The 18,191-nt window shown below is 43.5% G+C and overlaps 1 protein-coding gene across 1 annotated transcript; it reads left to right on the forward strand.

The window, feature by feature from the left end:
* The first annotated feature begins 1,548 nt into the window (after nucleotides 1-1,548).
* srpra (SRP receptor subunit alpha) lies at nucleotides 1,549-18,091 on the forward strand. The gene is made up of 14 exons (XM_014214685.2): nucleotides 1,549-1,935; nucleotides 3,242-3,325; nucleotides 3,464-3,627; nucleotides 3,847-4,007; nucleotides 4,354-4,516; nucleotides 4,617-4,773; nucleotides 5,024-5,151; nucleotides 5,278-5,396; nucleotides 6,373-6,459; nucleotides 6,646-6,818; nucleotides 7,075-7,288; nucleotides 7,457-7,620; nucleotides 16,620-16,718; nucleotides 16,992-18,091. The coding sequence occupies exons 1-14, from the start codon at nucleotides 1,813-1,815 to the stop codon at nucleotides 17,118-17,120; spliced, it is 1,965 nt and encodes a 654-aa protein (XP_014070160.1). The 5' UTR covers nucleotides 1,549-1,812; the 3' UTR covers nucleotides 17,121-18,091.
* Nucleotides 18,092-18,191: the final 100 nt, after the last annotated feature.

An 18,191-nucleotide genomic window follows, 5' to 3' on the forward strand; every position in this document is an offset into this window, starting at 1 on the left:
ATTTATATACTGACCCATCCTTACTTATATACTTATCCAACAGTATTTTGTCACTGATCCAACCGTATTCACCTGCAAGTGTAGAGAAATGAATACCTATTTATATACTGACCTGAACATTATTTTCAACTGATTGTAGGAAAACCAATCCCTATTAGATACACACCTGTGCTGCCATTGATTTTACATTTACATTTGAGTCATTTAGCAGACGCTCTTATCCAGAGCGACTTACAAATTGGTGCATTCACCTTAAATATCCAGTGGAACAACCACTTTACAATAGTGCATCTAAATCTTTTAAGGGGGGGTTAGAAGGATTACTTTATCCTATCCCAGGTATTCCTTGAAGAGGTGGGGTTTCAGGTGTCTCCGGAAGGTGGTGATTGACTCCGCTGTCCTGGCGTCGTGAGGGAGCTTGTTCCACCATTGGGGTGCCAGAGCAGCGAACAGTTTTGACTGGGCTGAGCGGGAACTGTGCTTCCTCAGAGGTAGGGAGGCGAGCAGGCCAGAGGTGGATGAACGGAGTGCCCTTGTTTGGGTGTAGGGCCTGATCAGAGCCTGAAGGTACGGAGGTGCCGTTCCCCTCACAGCTCCGTAGGCAAGCACCATGGTCTTGTAGCGGATGCGAGCTTCGACTGGAAGCCAGTGGAGAGAGCGGAGGAGCGGGGTGACGTGAGAGAACTTGGGAAGGTTGAACACCAGACGGGCTGCGGCGTTCTGGATGAGTTGTAGGGGTTTAATGGCACAGGCAGGGAGCCCAGCCAACAGCGAGTTGCAATAATCCAGACGGGAGATGACAAGTGCCTGGATTAGGACCTGCGCCGCTTCCTGATCAATGTTAACCGGCGAAATTCATTATTATAGAAAAATAGTTCTGCCAAATTGAACCCCAAAATTTTGTTGAGGAGGACGAGATCTTTCACCATTAAGGCTCGGCTGGAAAACAGACAGTCCCTCACAGAGATTTTTAAATAAGTTATTTTACCCTTTTTAATTGTGGCCAGAGGGATGCCTGGGTCCAAGCCGGGCGAAACGGATCAGAAATTCAGGTTGATCTCATCCGGATCACGACACCAAATGTTGTGGAAAATTAGATCCAAAGATGAAGGCAGAGACTACTTAATGGTATAATAGAAAACCTTTAATACAAGCAGCTGTAGAGGAGATCTACCTCTGATTTCACAGGGAAGAACTCGAGAATGGTTACATGTCCTTTATATAGTGTTAAGTGATAACACAATAACATTGTTTACACATTTTATACAAGCAACAGTTCCGGAACACAACAGCCTTGTGTTAGGGTGCAGACGTACCAGGAGTCTATGAAAGGCATAACATCACAGTCCAACACAGAACATATCCCTTGAAGTTACAACAGCTCACCCCAAATTCTGCCACCACAATTGGAAGGGTGTTTTTTTGTATTTTGTTTTTCCTTTTCCCCGTTTTGTATCACAAGGTATAATGATTTTATATTATAGTCCAGTTTGTGGCGGTAATGCCGTATATTGGATGCCAACCGCCGTTAAACTCCAAAGAAGAAGAATCAGAAATCCCCGGAAGAAAACGTAATTTCCTGGTCTTGCAACTGACGTGTCTAAAACAGTGTTAGTGGAGGTAGCTAGACTTGGGAGGAAATTTTTCATCAGATAGTGTATATCTGATTAGATTTCCTTCTGGAGGTGGAAGGCACTTAAGATTCGTCGGCTCAGTTATTTATAGCGTTGTTTTTTTTTCCTTCCGTTTAACGTTTTTGTTAGTGTTTGTTTTCTTTACGTTGGTATATTATCTCGTGTACGTGGTGTCAAGATGCTGGATTTCTTCACCATCTTTAGTAAGGGGGGCATAGTGTTGTGGTGTTTTCAGGGAACTGGTGTTACTGAATCCTTCACCGGGCCTGTCAACGCGCTGATCCGCTCCGTGATCCTTCAGGTGAGAAATACTTAAATCAAGTGACAGCTGTCATGTTTCTGTGCAGCCTAGTCATGTGTATGGTCTGTTTTTCAGCATGCGCCAGAGCGTCGCCACTTCGTCAACAAACTGGTTAGCTAATTTAGCTACGTAGTTTTCGTAGATACACATATGTAAATTATTCTTCGTCTAAACTAAATAGGATGTATGTATTGGTAAAGCTAACGCACTTGTTAGCTTGCTAATGCTACGATTGCGCTAGCTAGTATATGGTTGCGTAATACAGACATGGGGGATTTGGGAACTGGGGGTTACACGCGCACAGGTTATTTTGCCAGCCACATCACAATATCACAGCCTAGTGGGATTATCACAAAATGCAAGACTATTACCACGTAGCTAGCTAGATATCAAGTATTTATACGTAACAAAAATATAAACGCAACCATTTCTAAGATTTTACTGAGTTCATATAAGGAAATAAGTTAATTGAAATAAATCCATTAGGCCCTAATCTATGGATTTCATGTGACTGGGAATACAGATACAAAAAAAAGGATAAGGTACGTGGTCTGGATCAGAAAACATCAGGATCTCGTCATGGTATCTCTGCATTCAATTTACCATTGATAAAATGCAATTGTGTTTGTTGTCCGTATTTTACGCCTGTCCATACCATAACCCCACCGCCATCATAGAGCACTTTGTTCACAAAGTTGACATCAGCAAACCGGTTGCCCACACGACGCCATACACGTGGTCTGCGGTTGTGAGGCTGGTTGGAAGTACTGCCAAAATCTCTAAAATGACAGAGGTGGTTTATGGTAGAGAAATTTAACATTCAGTTCTCTGGCAACAGCTCTGGTGGACATTCGTGTAGTTAGCATGCCAATTGTATGCTCCCTCAAAATTGGAAACATCTGTGGTGTTGTCTTGTGTGACACAACTGCACATTTTTAAAGTGGCCTTTTATTGTCCCCAGCACAAGGTGCACCTATGTAATGATCAAACTGTTTAATCAGCTTCTTGACATGCCAAACCTGCCAGGTGGATGAATTATCTTGGGAATGGATAAATGCTCACTAACAGGGATGTAAACACATTTTGCCAAACATTTTAGAGAAATACGTTTTTTATTCATATGGAACATTTCTGGGATCTTTTATTTAAGCTCATGAAACATGGGACCAACACTTTACATTTTGTTTTATTTTTGTTCAGTGTAGAACATGTGTTCAAGAGAAATGTTTTCATTTCAGTGATAACCTCTGATCTGTGTTAGAGTATTGAGTAGCCTAATGTTAATGCTTCTCTTATTTTGTTTCAGGAACGCAGTGGCAACAATTCCTACACTCATGATGCCTTGAGTCTTAAGTACAAACTCGATAATGAGTTTGAGCTGGTTTTTGTGGTAAGTTTCACAGAGAACTGCAGTGAATTACAACATTTACTATTTCCTGAAGGAACATACCATACTAACATACAGAAGTGTTTTCTTCTCATGCAGTCTATGGACTCCAAACTGACCATGTTTCTCTTTTTTGTATAGGTGGGTTTTCAAAAAATCCTGACGCTGACGTATGTTGACAAGTTCATAGATGACGTACAGCTCCACTTCAGGGATCGCTATAAGAATGAGCTGGAGCAAAAGGGGGCCCTTACACTGTTGAACAGCAATTTTGCATTTGAGGATGACTTCAAAATGCTTCTTCGGTAAGCAGTGTCACATCTTAGGGCTGATACTGGTGCATAAAGAGAAGATTCTGCTTTCAAACTAATTTGCTGAGTATCACACACACAACCAGCTGTTAAGTTGCCAACTCACAGGTCTACAAGGACCTGTAGGCTACTTGTACAAATTATAATTTCACTATACTTCAAGTCAAATGCTAAGTGATTTGACTCAAATTTTACTGTCCTGTTGTGCTCTAGTGAGGCAGAGGAGAGCAGCAAAGCTCGAGGTCCCACCTCCATGAGAAGCTTCAATGCTTCCCTGAAATCCCAGAAAACTGTGAAGTCCATGATCGAGACGAAGGGAGGGGATAAGGGCAAGGAACAGGGTGGCAAGAAAAATAAGAATGCCAAAAAAGAGGGTAAGGGTTTGACATGATTATTATGAAGGTGTTGGAATACAAGCACTTTGTCATGGTTACACTATTTCTGTTTGAAACCGGTCCATTTTTTTCTTCATGTTTTAATTTCATGGGGACCAGAGAAGGCTGCTGAGGGGAGGACGGCTCATAATAATGGCTGAAATGGAGCGACTGGAATGGCATCAAACGCATAGAAATCACGTGTTTGATGTATTTGATACTATTCCGCTCCAGCCATTACCACGAGCCCATTCTCCCCAATTAAGGTGCCACCAAACCTCCTGTGATGGGGACATTGATAATGTTTTGTGTGGATGGGGTTAGTTTCTGATATTTTCCCCCCTAGCTCCTGCTGCTGAGCCTGTGAAAGGGGAAAAAGCTAAGGCTCCGACCAGTGCCCAGAAGACGGTAGAGAACGGTAACCAAGGCTTGACCCAGGAGGAGATCATTCAGAAAAAGAGAGAGGAGTTTATCCGCAAGCGCATGGGGGCACCTGTGGAGAAGCCCAGGTGAGTGGGGTGGGTGGGGGGGGACACACACAGTGTGGTTAAAGTTCTAATTTGGAATGTTGCTTCAGTACTGAAAGTCACATTGTCTCTTGCCTTCCAGTAAGTCCCCCAAGCCTGTGAAGGAGAAACCCAAGGGGAAAGAGAAGCGGGTGTGGACCTTGGGTGGCAGCAGCACCAAGGAACTGGACTACAGCCAGAGCAATGGCAATGGAGCCCATGCTGCTGGGGATCAAGGCTTGGACGCTCAAGCTGACCCGGTATGTGCCTGTTGGGTTTGAGAACAGCAGAGCTAATATAGCCTGGTTGTACCAGACTGAATGCTGCGCTCACATTTGAAAGTGCAATGAAATAATGGTGAGCGCAGCGGTCTGTCTGGTTTAACCAGACTAGAGCTAATAGCCTTCAGGGATGCTCTATTGGTACCTTGATAAATAAGGCCCATGTGGTGTAGAAGTGCTTCGTTTATAGGAATTGCACATCTTAATAAAGTCTTGTCTTGTTGTCCAGGGGATGCAGCTGAGCTCGATGAAGGGTGACTTGCTCGCCGTGGATTACGAGTCCAGCGAGGGAGATGAGGAGGAGGAGGAGGAAGATGCGGTGGAGAGGGTGGTAGTTGCTGACACTAGCAAGAAAATGTGAGACCCTTTGATTATTTAATGTGTCAGATAATAGGAAGCATGGCTGAGGAATGGAAGATGATATGAATGTGATGTTGTGCCCTGTTGCTCCTGTCTAAGTGTCCTTTTTAAAATGTTCCTCAGCCCCAAAAAGGGTGCTTTTGGAGGGATGTTTGGGATGCTCAAGGGCCTGGTGGGTTCTAAGAGTCTAAGCCAGGAGGACATGGAGCCAGTTCTGGACAAGATGAGGGACCACCTCATCGGTATGGACTCCTCTGTTCCCCCACTACAGTATCAGTTTCTTAACACATACACTCCCCTTCATATTTATTTGGACATTGAAGCTAAAACTTAATTTTGCTCTGTACTCCAGCATTTTGGATTTGAGATCAAATGTTTCATATGAGGTGACCATACAGAATGTCACCTTTTTATTTGAGGGTATTTTCATATCTGTTTTACCGTTTAGAAATGAAAGCCCTATATATCTAGACCCCTCCATTTGAAGGTTGTAAGTATTTGGACAAATGAACTTGTGGGGTGGTCAAACGTTTAGTATTGGTCCCATATTCCTTGCATGCAATGACTACATCAATCTTGTGACTACAAAGTTGTTGTAAATATTTGAAGTTTGTCTTGATTGTCTTTCAGATTGTTGTGCCCAATAGAAGTGAGTGGTGCATAATGTATTGTCTTTGGAGTCGCTTATTGTAAATCAGAATATATGTTCATGAACACTTCTACATTAATGTGGATAATCCTGAGGAAGTTAGAGGCATAAATATCATACCCCCCCCCCCCCCTCCCTTGTTATTGGTAATAGTGAGAGGTTAGTATGCCTTGGGTGTATGATCTTTGTGCATCTAACTTCCTCACTCATTATTAATGAAAGATTATCCATAATCATGGTAGCATCCACATGCACTTCAAATGGAGGGGACTAGATACATAAAGTACTTTCATTTCTAATCAGTAAAACAGATGCGTATGAAAATCCCCTCAAATAAAAGGTGCCATTCTGTACTGTCGCCTTATATGAAACATTTAATCTCAAATCCAAAATGCTGGAGTATAGAGACAAAAAAGTTTTAGCATCACTGTCAAAATAAATATGTAAGGGAGTGTAATTAACTGTTCGACATAGATTTGTACATGTCCTAGGTCACCTGAGGGGAAAAGCTTCAAATTCGACTTGTATTCATAGAATTTTCTCTTAATTTTTTAATTTATTTTTTTCAGCTAAGAATGTAGCAGCCGAAATTGCCTCCCAACTCTGTGGCTCTGTAGCCAAGAAACTGGAGGGCAAAGTCATGGGCACCTTCACCAGTGAGTACAACTGTCTTCCACATAGCCACTGAGTAGAATAAGTCCACAATATGAGTTCACCTGTGGAGAGATTTAAGTGAACTTGATAGACTTCACTCCCCCAAAGAGATGAAGATGCTGCACAACAGTTCAGAGTACCCCTCTTGCTCTGATAAAGCCCCCCCCCCCCCCCCCCTCTCGTAATAGCTGTGGCCTCAACTGTAAAGGGGGCCCTGCAGGACTCCCTGGTCCAGATCCTGCAGCCCAAGCGGCGTGTGGACATCCTGAGAGACGTCCTGGAGGCACGTAGCCAGCGCAGGCCCTTCGTCATCACCTTCTGTGGGGTCAACGGGGTCGGAAAGTCCACCAACCTGGCCAAGGTGAGATCTACCATGGTGTCAGTATTATTTATTTTTCCTTCTGTTAATCCGTCATATTGAAAACATTGGTATTGCTGGGGATTTCAAACCTGGGTTGTATCCATTTAACTAAACCAGGTCCTGGTTGGCCCTTTCCAGGCTGTCTAGATGCATAGGCCACCGAATACCTGGGAAGCCCCCATTCAGACCACAGGAAAAACCAGCAGGGAAATTATTTTTTATTTGCTGAAACCCTACATCCTCTGTCTGTGTGCAGATCTCCTTCTGGCTTATCGAGAACGGTTTCACCGTGCTGATAGCAGCCTGTGACACGTTCCGTGCGGGGGCCGTGGAGCAGCTGCGTACCCACCAGCGCCGCCTTAACTCCCTGCACCCCCCTCAGGACCACGGGGGACGGCCCATAGTGCAGCTTTATGAGAAGGGCTACGGGAAGGACGCCGCTGGCATCGCCATGGAGGCTATTGCCTATGGTAACCATAACATTCCCCAGCTTGCCATTCATTGACTAGGCCATCCTAGCCCCATAGTATGCCATAGCTCTGTCTGTCCTCAAATAAATGCATATTAACTGAGTATATGGACCAAGTCAGACATCAATTCAACCAAGTGAAGAAATCCTTTGTTGTCTCTCTGTCCAGCCCGTAACCAGGCCTTTGATGTGGTGCTGGTGGACACTGCTGGGCGGATGCAGGACAACACCCCCCTGATGACGGCTCTGGCCAAGCTGATAGCTGTCAACATGCCTGACCTGGTGCTGTTCGTGGGGGAAGCTCTAGTGGGCAACGAGGCTGTGGACCAGCTGGTGAGTCCTTATACATCAGTGTTCACCAACCGGTCGATCGCCGAACATTTCTGTAAAAAACCCAATGATAAAGCCTTGTGTTCCTATTTTTTTTTTATTAATCTCGGGCTGTTGGTGGAAGGTGCAGCCAAGTGCACTATGCTACCGCTGGCCAATCAGATTGCTAGGATAACCGAGTCTGCAGTAACGTAGCAGGCATAAAAGAAAGCTACGGCAAAATTGATACTGAGAGATTTCAAAACATTTGAACCATGACCAGAGAGACTGTCAACAAATACAACAAAGAGCTGCTGTTTTTGAGTGAGTTCATGTTTAAGTTCTTACTCGGCACTGTCAACACTTTGTATTCAACACTTTTATAAGCCATAAAATGTGCGTTCTTCCTATTTCCACTCCGCTACAACAAGCGGTGCAGCAGTAATGAATGAGTAGGAAAGTATGGGCTTGCGTTATTAGCGTTTTTATTTTTTCTTCATATCAAGGAATATTTCACTTTCTCTGTTCATAGGAGTAACAACATGAATTTGTGCAGGAGGCAGAAATAATGCGGTGCGACTCGAGTTTCGCCATCAGCTGGAAGACGGTGTCCCTTTTTGGTCAGTGTCAGTAGAGGAAAGGAGAGTGGAGGGATGTTGAGAGACGGACCCTCAGTCTGCTGCTCTCTCCCTCTGTTGAGACTGACCATCAGATGCAGGCACCATCAGCCCAGTAAAATAAAAAGCAAATTATTTAAATGTATGCTCACTCAGCTGTGTCTCACAAGTAATACAACAATGGATCTATTACCGGTGTGATCATATAGCCTACCTCAAATTTTGAAATATATATATTTTTTTAAATGGCCCAAACAACAACAATGCATTGGCAGGTAAATTCAAACAAAGCCAGTATGTGGTGATAATGTTTTTGGCCTATAGCTTACTGCACAAACCTCATCGCTACAGTACTGTTTTTAATTGGTTGTTAATGTTGCGTAGGCTTACAGTGAGGGAAAAAAGTATTTGATCCCCTGCTGATTTTGTATGTTTGCCCACTGACAAAGAAATGATCAGTCTATAATTTTAATGGTAGGTTTATTTGAACAGTGAGAGACAGAAAAACAACAAAAAATCCAGAAAAACGCATGTCAAAAATGTTATAAATTGATTTGCATTTTAATGAGGGAAATAAGTATTTGACCCCCTCTCAATCAGAAAGATTTCTGGCTCCCAGGTGTCTTTTTATACAGGTAACAAACTGAGATTAGGAGCACACTCTTAAAGGGAGTGCTCCTAATCTCAGTTGGTTACCTGTATAAAAGACACCTGTCCACAGAAGCAATCAATCAATCAGATTCCAAACTCTCCACCATGGCAAAGACCAAAGAGCTCTCCAAGGATGTCAGGGACAAGATTGTAGACCTACACAAGGCTGGAATGGGCTACAAGACCATCGCCAAGCAGCTTGGTGAGAAGGTGACAACAGTTGGTGCGATTATTTGCAAATGGAAGAAACACAAAAGAACTGTCAATCTCCCTCGGCCTGGGGCTCCATGCAAGATCTCACCTCGTGGACTTGCAATGATCATGGTACCGTGTGGCTCAGTTGGTAGAGCATGGTGTTTGCAACGCCAGGGTTGTGGGTTCGATTCCCACGGGAGACCAGTACGGGATTTTTTTTAATGAAATGTATGCATTCACTACTGTAAGTTGCTCTGGATAAGAGCGTCTGCTAAATGATTAAAATGTAAAATCATGAGAACGGTGAGGAATCAGCCCAGAACTACACGGGAGGATCTTGTCAATGATCTCAAGGCAGCTGGGACCATAGTCACCAAGAAAACAATTGGTAACACACTATGCCGTGAAGGACTGAAATCCTGCAGCGCCCGCAAGGTCCCCCTGCTCAAGAAAGCACATATACATGCCCGTCTGAAGTTTTCCAATGAACATCTGAATGATTCAGAGGACAACTAGTGAAAGTGTTGTGGTCATATGAGACCAAAATTGAGCTTTTTGGCATCAACTCGCCGTGTTTGGAGGAGGAGGAATGCTGCCTATGACCCCAAGAACACCATCCCCACCGTCAAACATGGAGGTGGAAACATTATGTTTTGGGGGTGTTTTTCTGCTAAGGGGACAGGACAACTTCACCGCATCAAAGGGACGATGGACGGGCCATGTACCGTCAAATCTTGGGTGAGAACCTCCTTCCCTGAGCCAGGGCATTGAAAATGGGTCGTGGATGGGTATTCCAGCATGACAATGACCCAAAACACATGGCCAAGGCAACAAAGGAGTGGCTCAAGAAGAAGCACATTAAGGTCCTGGAGTGGCCTAGCCAGTCTCCAGACCTTAATCCCATAGAAAATCTGTGGAGGGAGCTGAAGGTTCGAGTTGCCAAACGTCAGCCTCGAAACCTTAATGACTTGGAGAAGATCTGCAAAGAGGAGTGGGACAAAATCCCTCCTGAGATGTGTGCAAACCTGGTGGCCAACTACAAGAAACGTCTGACCTCTGATTGCCAACAAGGGTTTTGCCACCAAGTACTAAGTCATGTTTTGCAGAGGGGTCAAATACTTATTTCCCTCATTAAAATGCAAATCAATTTATAAAATTTGACATGCGATTTTCTGGATTTTGTTGTTTATTCTGTCTCTCACTGTTCAAATAAACCTACTATTAAAATTATAGACTGATCATTTCTTTGTCAGTGGGCAAATGTACAAAATCAGCAGGGGCTCAAATACTTTTTTCCCTCACTGTACATTTTTTAAAGTCATGTTAATAAAAAAATCAGAGTGTTAGATCTCGGCATGCATTTTGATTCAAAGTGATCTTGACTCAGAAAAGGTTGGTGACCACTGTCATATAACATCCTACTGTTTAATATGCCTCTGAAACTCTGATCCCTTGAAGGTAAAAAAAAACAGACCAACTGTCAAAGAATTCCAGATGAGTTTTAGATACTCTTGAGTTTATTTTGGATTATGCTATAGCTTCAGAGTTTTTCTGGTTGAAAATGGGGCCGCCATCTTGGCTGTGTAGAGAAATTTTTAATTTCTAAGCCAATTTCCTGCAATTCTACAAATTTCTCCTTTCAGCTGAGAGAACTTTGCTCTTTTAAAGCTAGTTTCTTGAAATTCTATGCATTTTGCAAAGGCTTATTCTGTATTATTTTGCTAAAACAATAACAAAAATGTAATGATGCTAAATTCATTGTTTTTGGAGTTGTCAATTCTCCCTGACTATCTAGCTTTTATTTTGATTGTTACCTCTCAAAGATTATATTATAAAAAAATATATATATAGGTCCATTATCTTTTCTACATACTTCTACATACTGTTTTTTGTCATTTAAGTTTACACTGAAAGCGTTTCTGCATCCAAAATCTATTTTTTTTTACATGGTTTGTAGTTAGGCAGCCCGCCCAAAGATTACAATGTCAGAAAAATCCCTGAGCTTTAGCTGTATTTACTACAACCCTAGAAATTTGAAATTGGCTGCACTATCAGATTATACAGTGTATTCAGACCCCTTTCCTTTTTCCATAAAACAGGTTTTTAGAAATGTTAGCTAATTTATTACAAGTAAAAAAACAGATGCCTTATTTACATAAGTATTCAGACCCTATGTTATGAGACTCAAAATTGAGATCAGGCACATCCTGTTTCCATTGATCATCCTTGAGGTGTTTCTTCAACTTGATTGGAGTCCACCTGTGGTAAATTCAATTGATTGGACATGAGTTGGAAAGGCATATGCCAGTCTATATAAGGTCCCACAGTTGACAGTGCAAAATTCTCACGATGGCCCCGACAGAGATGGCCGCCTCGCTTCAAGTTCTTAGGAAACTATGCAGATTTTTGTTTTTATGTATTATTTCTTAAATTATTACCCCAGGAAATCCTAAGTCTTATTACATACAGCCGGGAAGAACTATTGGATATAAGAGCGACGTCAACTTACCAACATTAAGACCAGGAATACGACTTTCCCGAAGTGGAACCTCTGTTTGGACCACCACCCAGGACAATGGATCTAATCCCAGAAGCCGACCCAATCCCAAAAGCCGGCTCTGTAGATGTGCACATCGCCCATCGCTCCTGAGAATACTACTCGCCAATGTCCAGTCTCTTGACAACAAGGTAGATGAAATTCGAGCCAGGGTTGCCTTCCAGAGAGACAGAGGTTGTAACATTCTCTGTTTCACAGAAACATGGCTCTCTCAGGATATGTTGTCGGAATCGGTTCAGCCACCGGGCTTCTCCATGCATTGCGCCAACAGAGATAAATACCTCTCTGGGAAGAGGAAGGACAGGGGTGTATGCTTCATGATTTAACGACTCATGGTGTAATCATCATAACATACAGGAACTCGAGTCCTTCTGCTCACCCGACCTAGAATTCCTCACAATCTATAACTGACGAGAATTCTCGTCAGTTATAGTCACAGCTGTGTACATTCCCCCTCAAGCAGACCCCAAGATGGCCCTCAAGGAACTTCACTGGACTCGATGTAAACTGGAAACCATATATCCTGAGGCTGCATTTATTGTAGGTGGGAATTTTAACAAAGCAAATTTGAGAACAGGGCTACTTAAAGTCTATTAGCATATTGATTGCACTACGCGCTGGGGTAATACACTCGACCACTGCTACTCTACCTTCCGCAATGCATACCAAGCCCTCCTCCGCCCTCCCTTCGGAAAATCCGACCACGACGCCATCTTGCTCCTACCGTCTTATAGGCAGAAACTCAAACAGGATGAACCAATGACTAGAACTATTCAACGCTGGTCTGACCAATCGGAATCCACATTTCAATATTGTTTTGATCACGAGGACTGGGATATGTTCCAGTCAGCCACAGAGAATAACATCGACCTATACTCTGACTCGGTGAGTGAATTTATAAGGCCACCATTGTTGCTGTACCCAAGGCAAAGATAACTGAACCAAATGACTACCGCCCCGTAACATTAACTTCTGTCATCATGAAGTGCTTTGAGAGACTAGTCAAGGATCATATCACCTCCACCTTACCGGCCACCCTAGATCCACTTCAGTTTCAATACCGCCCTAAAAGGACCACAGACGATGCCATCACACTGCACACTGCCCTATCCCATCTGGACAAGAGGAATACCTACAGTTGAAGTCGGAAGTTAACAAACACCTTAGCCAAATGTATTTAAACTCATTTTTTTCCACAATTCCTGACATTTAATCCTAGTAAACATTCCCTGTCTTAGGTCAGTTAGGATAACCACTTTATTTTAAGAATGTGAAATGTCAGAATAATAGTAGAGAATGATTTATTTCAGTGTTAATTTCTTTCATCACATTCCCAGTGGGTAAGAAGTTTACATGCACTCAATTAATATTTGGTAGCATTGCCTTTAAATTGTTTAACTTGGGTCAAACGTTTCGGGTAGCCTTCCACAAGCTTCCCACAATAAGTTGGGTGAATTGTGGCCCATTCCTCCTGACAGAGCTGGTGTAACTGAGTCAGGTTTGTAGGCCTCCTTGCTCACACGCTTTTTCAGTTCTGCCCCCACATTTTCTATGGTATTGAGGTCAGGGCTTTGTGATGGCCAATCCAATAACTTGACTTTGTTGTTCTTAAGCCATTTTGCCACAACTTTGGAAGTATGCTTGGGGTCATTGTCCATTTGGAAGACCCATCTGCGACCAAGCTTTAACTTCTTGACTGATGTCTTGAGATGTTGCTTCAATATTTCCCCATAATTTTACTTACTCATCTATTTTGTGAAGTGTACCAATCCCTCCTGCAGCAAAGCACCCCCACAACATGATGCTGCCACCCCCGTGCTTCACGGTTGGGATGTTGTTCTTCGGCTTGCAAGCCTCCCCCTTTTTCCTCCAAACATATTGATGGTCATTATGGCCAAACCGTTCTATTTTTGTTTCATCAGACCAGAGGACATTTCTCCAAAAAGTACGATCTTTGTCACCATGTGCAGTTGCAAAGCGTAGTCTGGCTATTTTAGAGCAGTGGCTTCTTCCTTGCTGAGCGGCCTTTCAGGTTGTTGATATAGGACTTGTTTTACTGTGGCTATAGAAACTTTTGTACCTGTTTCCTCCAGGATCTTCACAAGGTCCTTTACTGTTCTGGGATTGATTTGCACTTTTTCGGACCAAAGTATGTTCATGTCTAGGAGACAGAATGCATCTCCTTCCTGAGCGGTATGACGGCGGCGTGGTCCCGTGGTGTTTATACTTGCATACTATTGTTTGTACAGATGAATGTGGTACCTTCGGGCATTTGGAAATTCCTCCCAAGGATGAACCAGACTTGTGGAGATCTACACATTTTTTTTCTGAGGTCTTGGCTGATTTTCTTTAGATTTTCCCATGATGTCAAGCGGAGGCACTGAGTTTGAAGGTAGGCCTTGAAATACATCCACAGGTACACCTCCAATTGACTCAAATTATGTCAATTAGCCTATCAGAAGCTTCTAAAGCCATGACATAATTTTCTGGAATTTTCCAAGCTGTTTAAAGGCACAGTCAACTTAATGTATGTAAACTTCTGACCCACTGGAATTGTGAATTATGTTCAGCTAAAGTTGCGTACCCCATACTGATAAGGGGTTGAAAAAGTTTCACTGACTCCAACCTAAGTGTATGCAAACTTCCGACTTCAACTGTATGTAAGAATGCTGTTCATTGACTACAGCTCAGCATTTAACACCATAGTACCCTCCAAGCTCATCATCAAGCTGGAGGCCCTAGGCCTCAACCCCACCCTGTGCAATTGGGTCCTGGACTTTCTGACGGGCCGCCCCCAGGTGGTGAAGATTGGAAACATCTCCACCTCGCTGACCATCAACCCTGGGGCCCCACAAAGGTGCGTCCTCAGCCCCCTCCTGTACTCCCTGTTCACCCACGACTGTGTTGCCATGCACGCCTCCAACTAAATCATCAAGTTTGCAGACGACACAGCAGCGGTGGGCTTGATTACCAACAACGACAAGACAGCCTACAGGTACAGTAAAAGGTGAGGGCACTCGGAGTGTGGTGTCAGGAAAACAACCTCTCACTCAACGTCAACAAAACAAAGGAGATGATCGTGGACTTCAGGAAACAGCAGAGGGAGCACCTCCCTATCCACATTGACGGGAAAGTAGTGGAGAAGTTGGGAAGTTAAGTTCCTTGGCGTACACATCAATGACAAACTGAAATGGTCCACCCACACAGACAGTGTGGTTCAACCTCAGGAGGCTGAAGAAATTTGGCTTGTCACAACAAACACTCAAACTTTTACAGATCCACAATCGGGAGCTTCCTGTCGGGCTGTATCACAGGCTGGTGCGGCAACTGCTTCGCCCTCAACCGTATGGCTCTCCAGAGGGTGGTGCTGTCTGCACAACGCATCACCAGATGCAAACTACCTGCCCTCCATGACACCTATAGCACCCGATGTCACAGGAAGGCAAAAAAAGATCATGAAAGACAACAACCACCCGAGCCACTGCCGGTTCACACCGCTACCATCCAGAAAGCGAGTTCAATACAGCTGCATCAAAGCTGGGCCCGAGAGACTGGAAAAACAGATTATCTCAAGGCCATCAGACTGCTAAGCAGCAATCACTAACTCCGAGAGGCTGCTGCCTACATGGAGACCCAATCACTGGCCACTTTAACAAATGGATCACTAGTCACTTTAAACAATGCCACTTTAATTAATTCCACTTTAATAATTTGTACATGTCTTACATTACTCATGTGTATATACACTATTTTATACCATTTTGCACCTTGCCTATGCCGTGTATATGTACATATTCTCATTCTCCCCTTTTTACATTTGTGTGTATTAGGTAGTTGTTGGGGAAGTGTTAGATATTGCTACACTCACATTAACGTCTGCTAACCATGTGTATGTGACCAATAAAATGTGATAGGATTTGAAACCGAGCCATGAGGTCGAAGGAATTGTCCGTAGAGCTCCGAGACAGGATTGTATTGAGGCACAGATCTGGGGAAGGGTACCAAAACATTTCTGCAGTATTGAAGGTCCCCAAGAACACAGTGGTCACCATCATTCTTAAATGGAAGAAGTTTGGAACCACCAAGACTCTTCCTAGAGTTGGCCGCCCGGCCAAACTTAGCAATTGGAGGAGAAGGGCCTTGGTCAGGGAGATGACCAAGAACCCGATGGTCACTCTGACAGAGCTCCAGAGTTCCTCTGTGGAGAAGGGAGAACCTCAGACTTGGGTGAAGGTTCACCTTCCAACAGGACAACGACCTTAAGCACACAGACAAGACAACGCAGGAGTGGTTTCAGGACAGGTCTTGAATGTCCTTGAGTGGCCCAGCCAGAGCCCAGACTCTCTGGAAAGACCTGAAAATAGCTGTGCAGCGACGCTCCCCATCCAACCTAACAGAGCTTGAAAGGATCTGCTGAGAATGGGAGAAACTTCCCAAATTCAGGTGTGCCAAGCTTGTAGTGTCATATTCAAGGCTGTAATCACTGCCAAAGGTGCTTCAACAAAGTAAAGGGTCTAAATACTTTTATGTCAATGTGATATTACATTTTTTTTGCCAACATTTCTAAACCTGTTTGCTTTGTCAATATGGGGTATTGTGTGTACATTAGTGAGGGAGGAAAAACTATTTAATCCATTTGAGTAAGGCTGTAACGTAACAAGGTGGAAAAAGTCAGGGGGTCTGAATACTTTCCCAATGCTCTGTAAATGGTATTTTAATTTGTCGTGCAGAGGGCACGTTTTACATTTAAGTCATTTAGCAGACACTCTTATTCAGTGCAACTTACCGGAGAAGTGCCTTGCTCAAGGGCACATCGGCAGCTTTTTCACCTAGTCTGCTCGGGGATTCAAACCAGCGATCTTTCAGTTACTGGCCCAGTCCGCTTGACTGCTAGGCTACCTGCCGCCTTTAAAAAAAATATATATACTGTAACTGTTTGTTGATTTGCATAGCTGTCTTATGTTGCTCTACACTGTATAATGAGTGCGATACTATACTTGCAGGTGAAATTTAACCAGGCGCTGGCTGATCACTCCATGTCTGATAAGCCTCGTCTCATCGACGGGATCGTTCTCACCAAGTTTGACACCATTGATGACAAGGTTCGTATGTCATTTGAATACAGACACTTCAGAACAAACTTAATTTTTCTATTTAAATAAAATAATTCCATATAGCTTAGTAGAACCCCGCTCCCCCCGGCTTAGATTCTTATGGGTTAACAGAAGTCCCTGTAAACAATGTATTTTTTTAATATTTTTTTTATTGCTAGGAAGTCTAAGCTTTTTAAATGCTGTTTGACATCCTTATCGGATTGTCAGAACAGAAGTCTGCATGGTTTTTGGTTGCAAAGCTGACGTCACTCCTCCCCTCAGGTTGGCGCTGCCATCTCAATGACCTACATCACAGGCCAGCCCATTGTGTTTGTGGGCACAGGGCAGACCTACAATGACCTGCGGAGCCTCAATGCCCGTGCTGTTGTGGGCGCCCTCATGAAGGCCTGAGTGGCTGCTGCCTGCATCTGTGTTCACCACCATCGTGAGAAAGCCAACTAAACACAGCGCTTTGAGATGTCCGGTCCTGCTAACCCTGTCCTGTGGCTCACATCCTAACCCTCCACATTGCACCAAACGCAAAACTCACAAGCTTCCTCCCATCTCCATCTGGGAAAGGGGTGGGTGTTGACTTTTAAGAGTCTCTTGCATTATCTGTAAACTGTTGGGCCAAATTCAAAAGTACCTCAATTTTGCTTTAAAGTGATGCAGTGAAGTTCAAGAGACATTTCCTAACTTTTTATCCGATCAAATAGAGAATATTTATTTGTCCTCACAGGTTACTCAGATTGTCAAATTCACTTCCTGGCATTTGGTGTCTGTTTTCCCCCTTCACTTCAACGAGAAAATGTCAGTTATGAAGGCTTGCTGGATGCAACACGTTTCAGCAGCCGCCCCGTTCCCCAGGAAAGCTTAGTGACCATAGTGCCTATCCTATCCCTCTCCAGTTTCCCTGAAGCATCACCACTACACGGGTGACCGTCTGTCTGCTGTGATTTGAAACTTCATCAACAAGCCATCAACAAACCCAGTAACTACCTTCTGTTTCTCGCTCTCTGGATGGACTGCTATAACCCCATCCCGATGCCCCCTTTTTCCTCTGCAATTGGAGACTTGAATGATCCTTCAGTTTGTGGTGGAGTTGAAAAAATAACTTTTAGGTATGGCATTTTTTGGGGTTGTCCTCCAGAGGCTTCAAGGGTCTACACCTTAGTCTCTGGACAACTGGAGCACTAGGAGGCCTCGACTTTAGCTTTTCTTTCAATTTCTTCCCCTTTGTTATTTTGAAAACAAATACAAGTCTTACATTTTTCCAGTCTCTTTTAATTTGCAGTAGTGCAATGAGAATCAAGAGTTATATAGATTTGTCATTTGAGAATGTAAACATTTCTAAATAAAGCTGCTATGATGGCATGGAACAACTTACGTATGTAGCTTACTTCCTTTTATACGTTTTACAATTCCAACTTTGGAACAAATGCTAATAGTGTGGTCTGGATCACATTGGCAAAATGGAAAAGG

The sequence above is a fragment of the Salmo salar genome, chromosome ssa09 (genome assembly GCF_905237065.1).
Source record: "Salmo salar chromosome ssa09, Ssal_v3.1, whole genome shotgun sequence".
Classification (NCBI taxonomy): domain Eukaryota; kingdom Metazoa; phylum Chordata; class Actinopteri; order Salmoniformes; family Salmonidae; genus Salmo; species Salmo salar.

Excerpts from the sequence above, each read along its gene's own strand:
- srpra (XM_014214685.2), top strand. The coding sequence starts at position 1,813 with ATGCTGGATTTCTTCACCATCTTTAGTAAGGGGGGCATAGTGTTGTGG. Across the intron at positions 4,008-4,353 it reads TAAGAATGCCAAAAAAGAGG|CTCCTGCTGCTGAGCCTGTG; the intron begins GTAAGGGTTTGA and ends TTTCCCCCCTAG. Across the intron at positions 7,621-16,619 it reads ACGAGGCTGTGGACCAGCTG|GTGAAATTTAACCAGGCGCT; the intron begins GTGAGTCCTTAT and ends CTATACTTGCAG.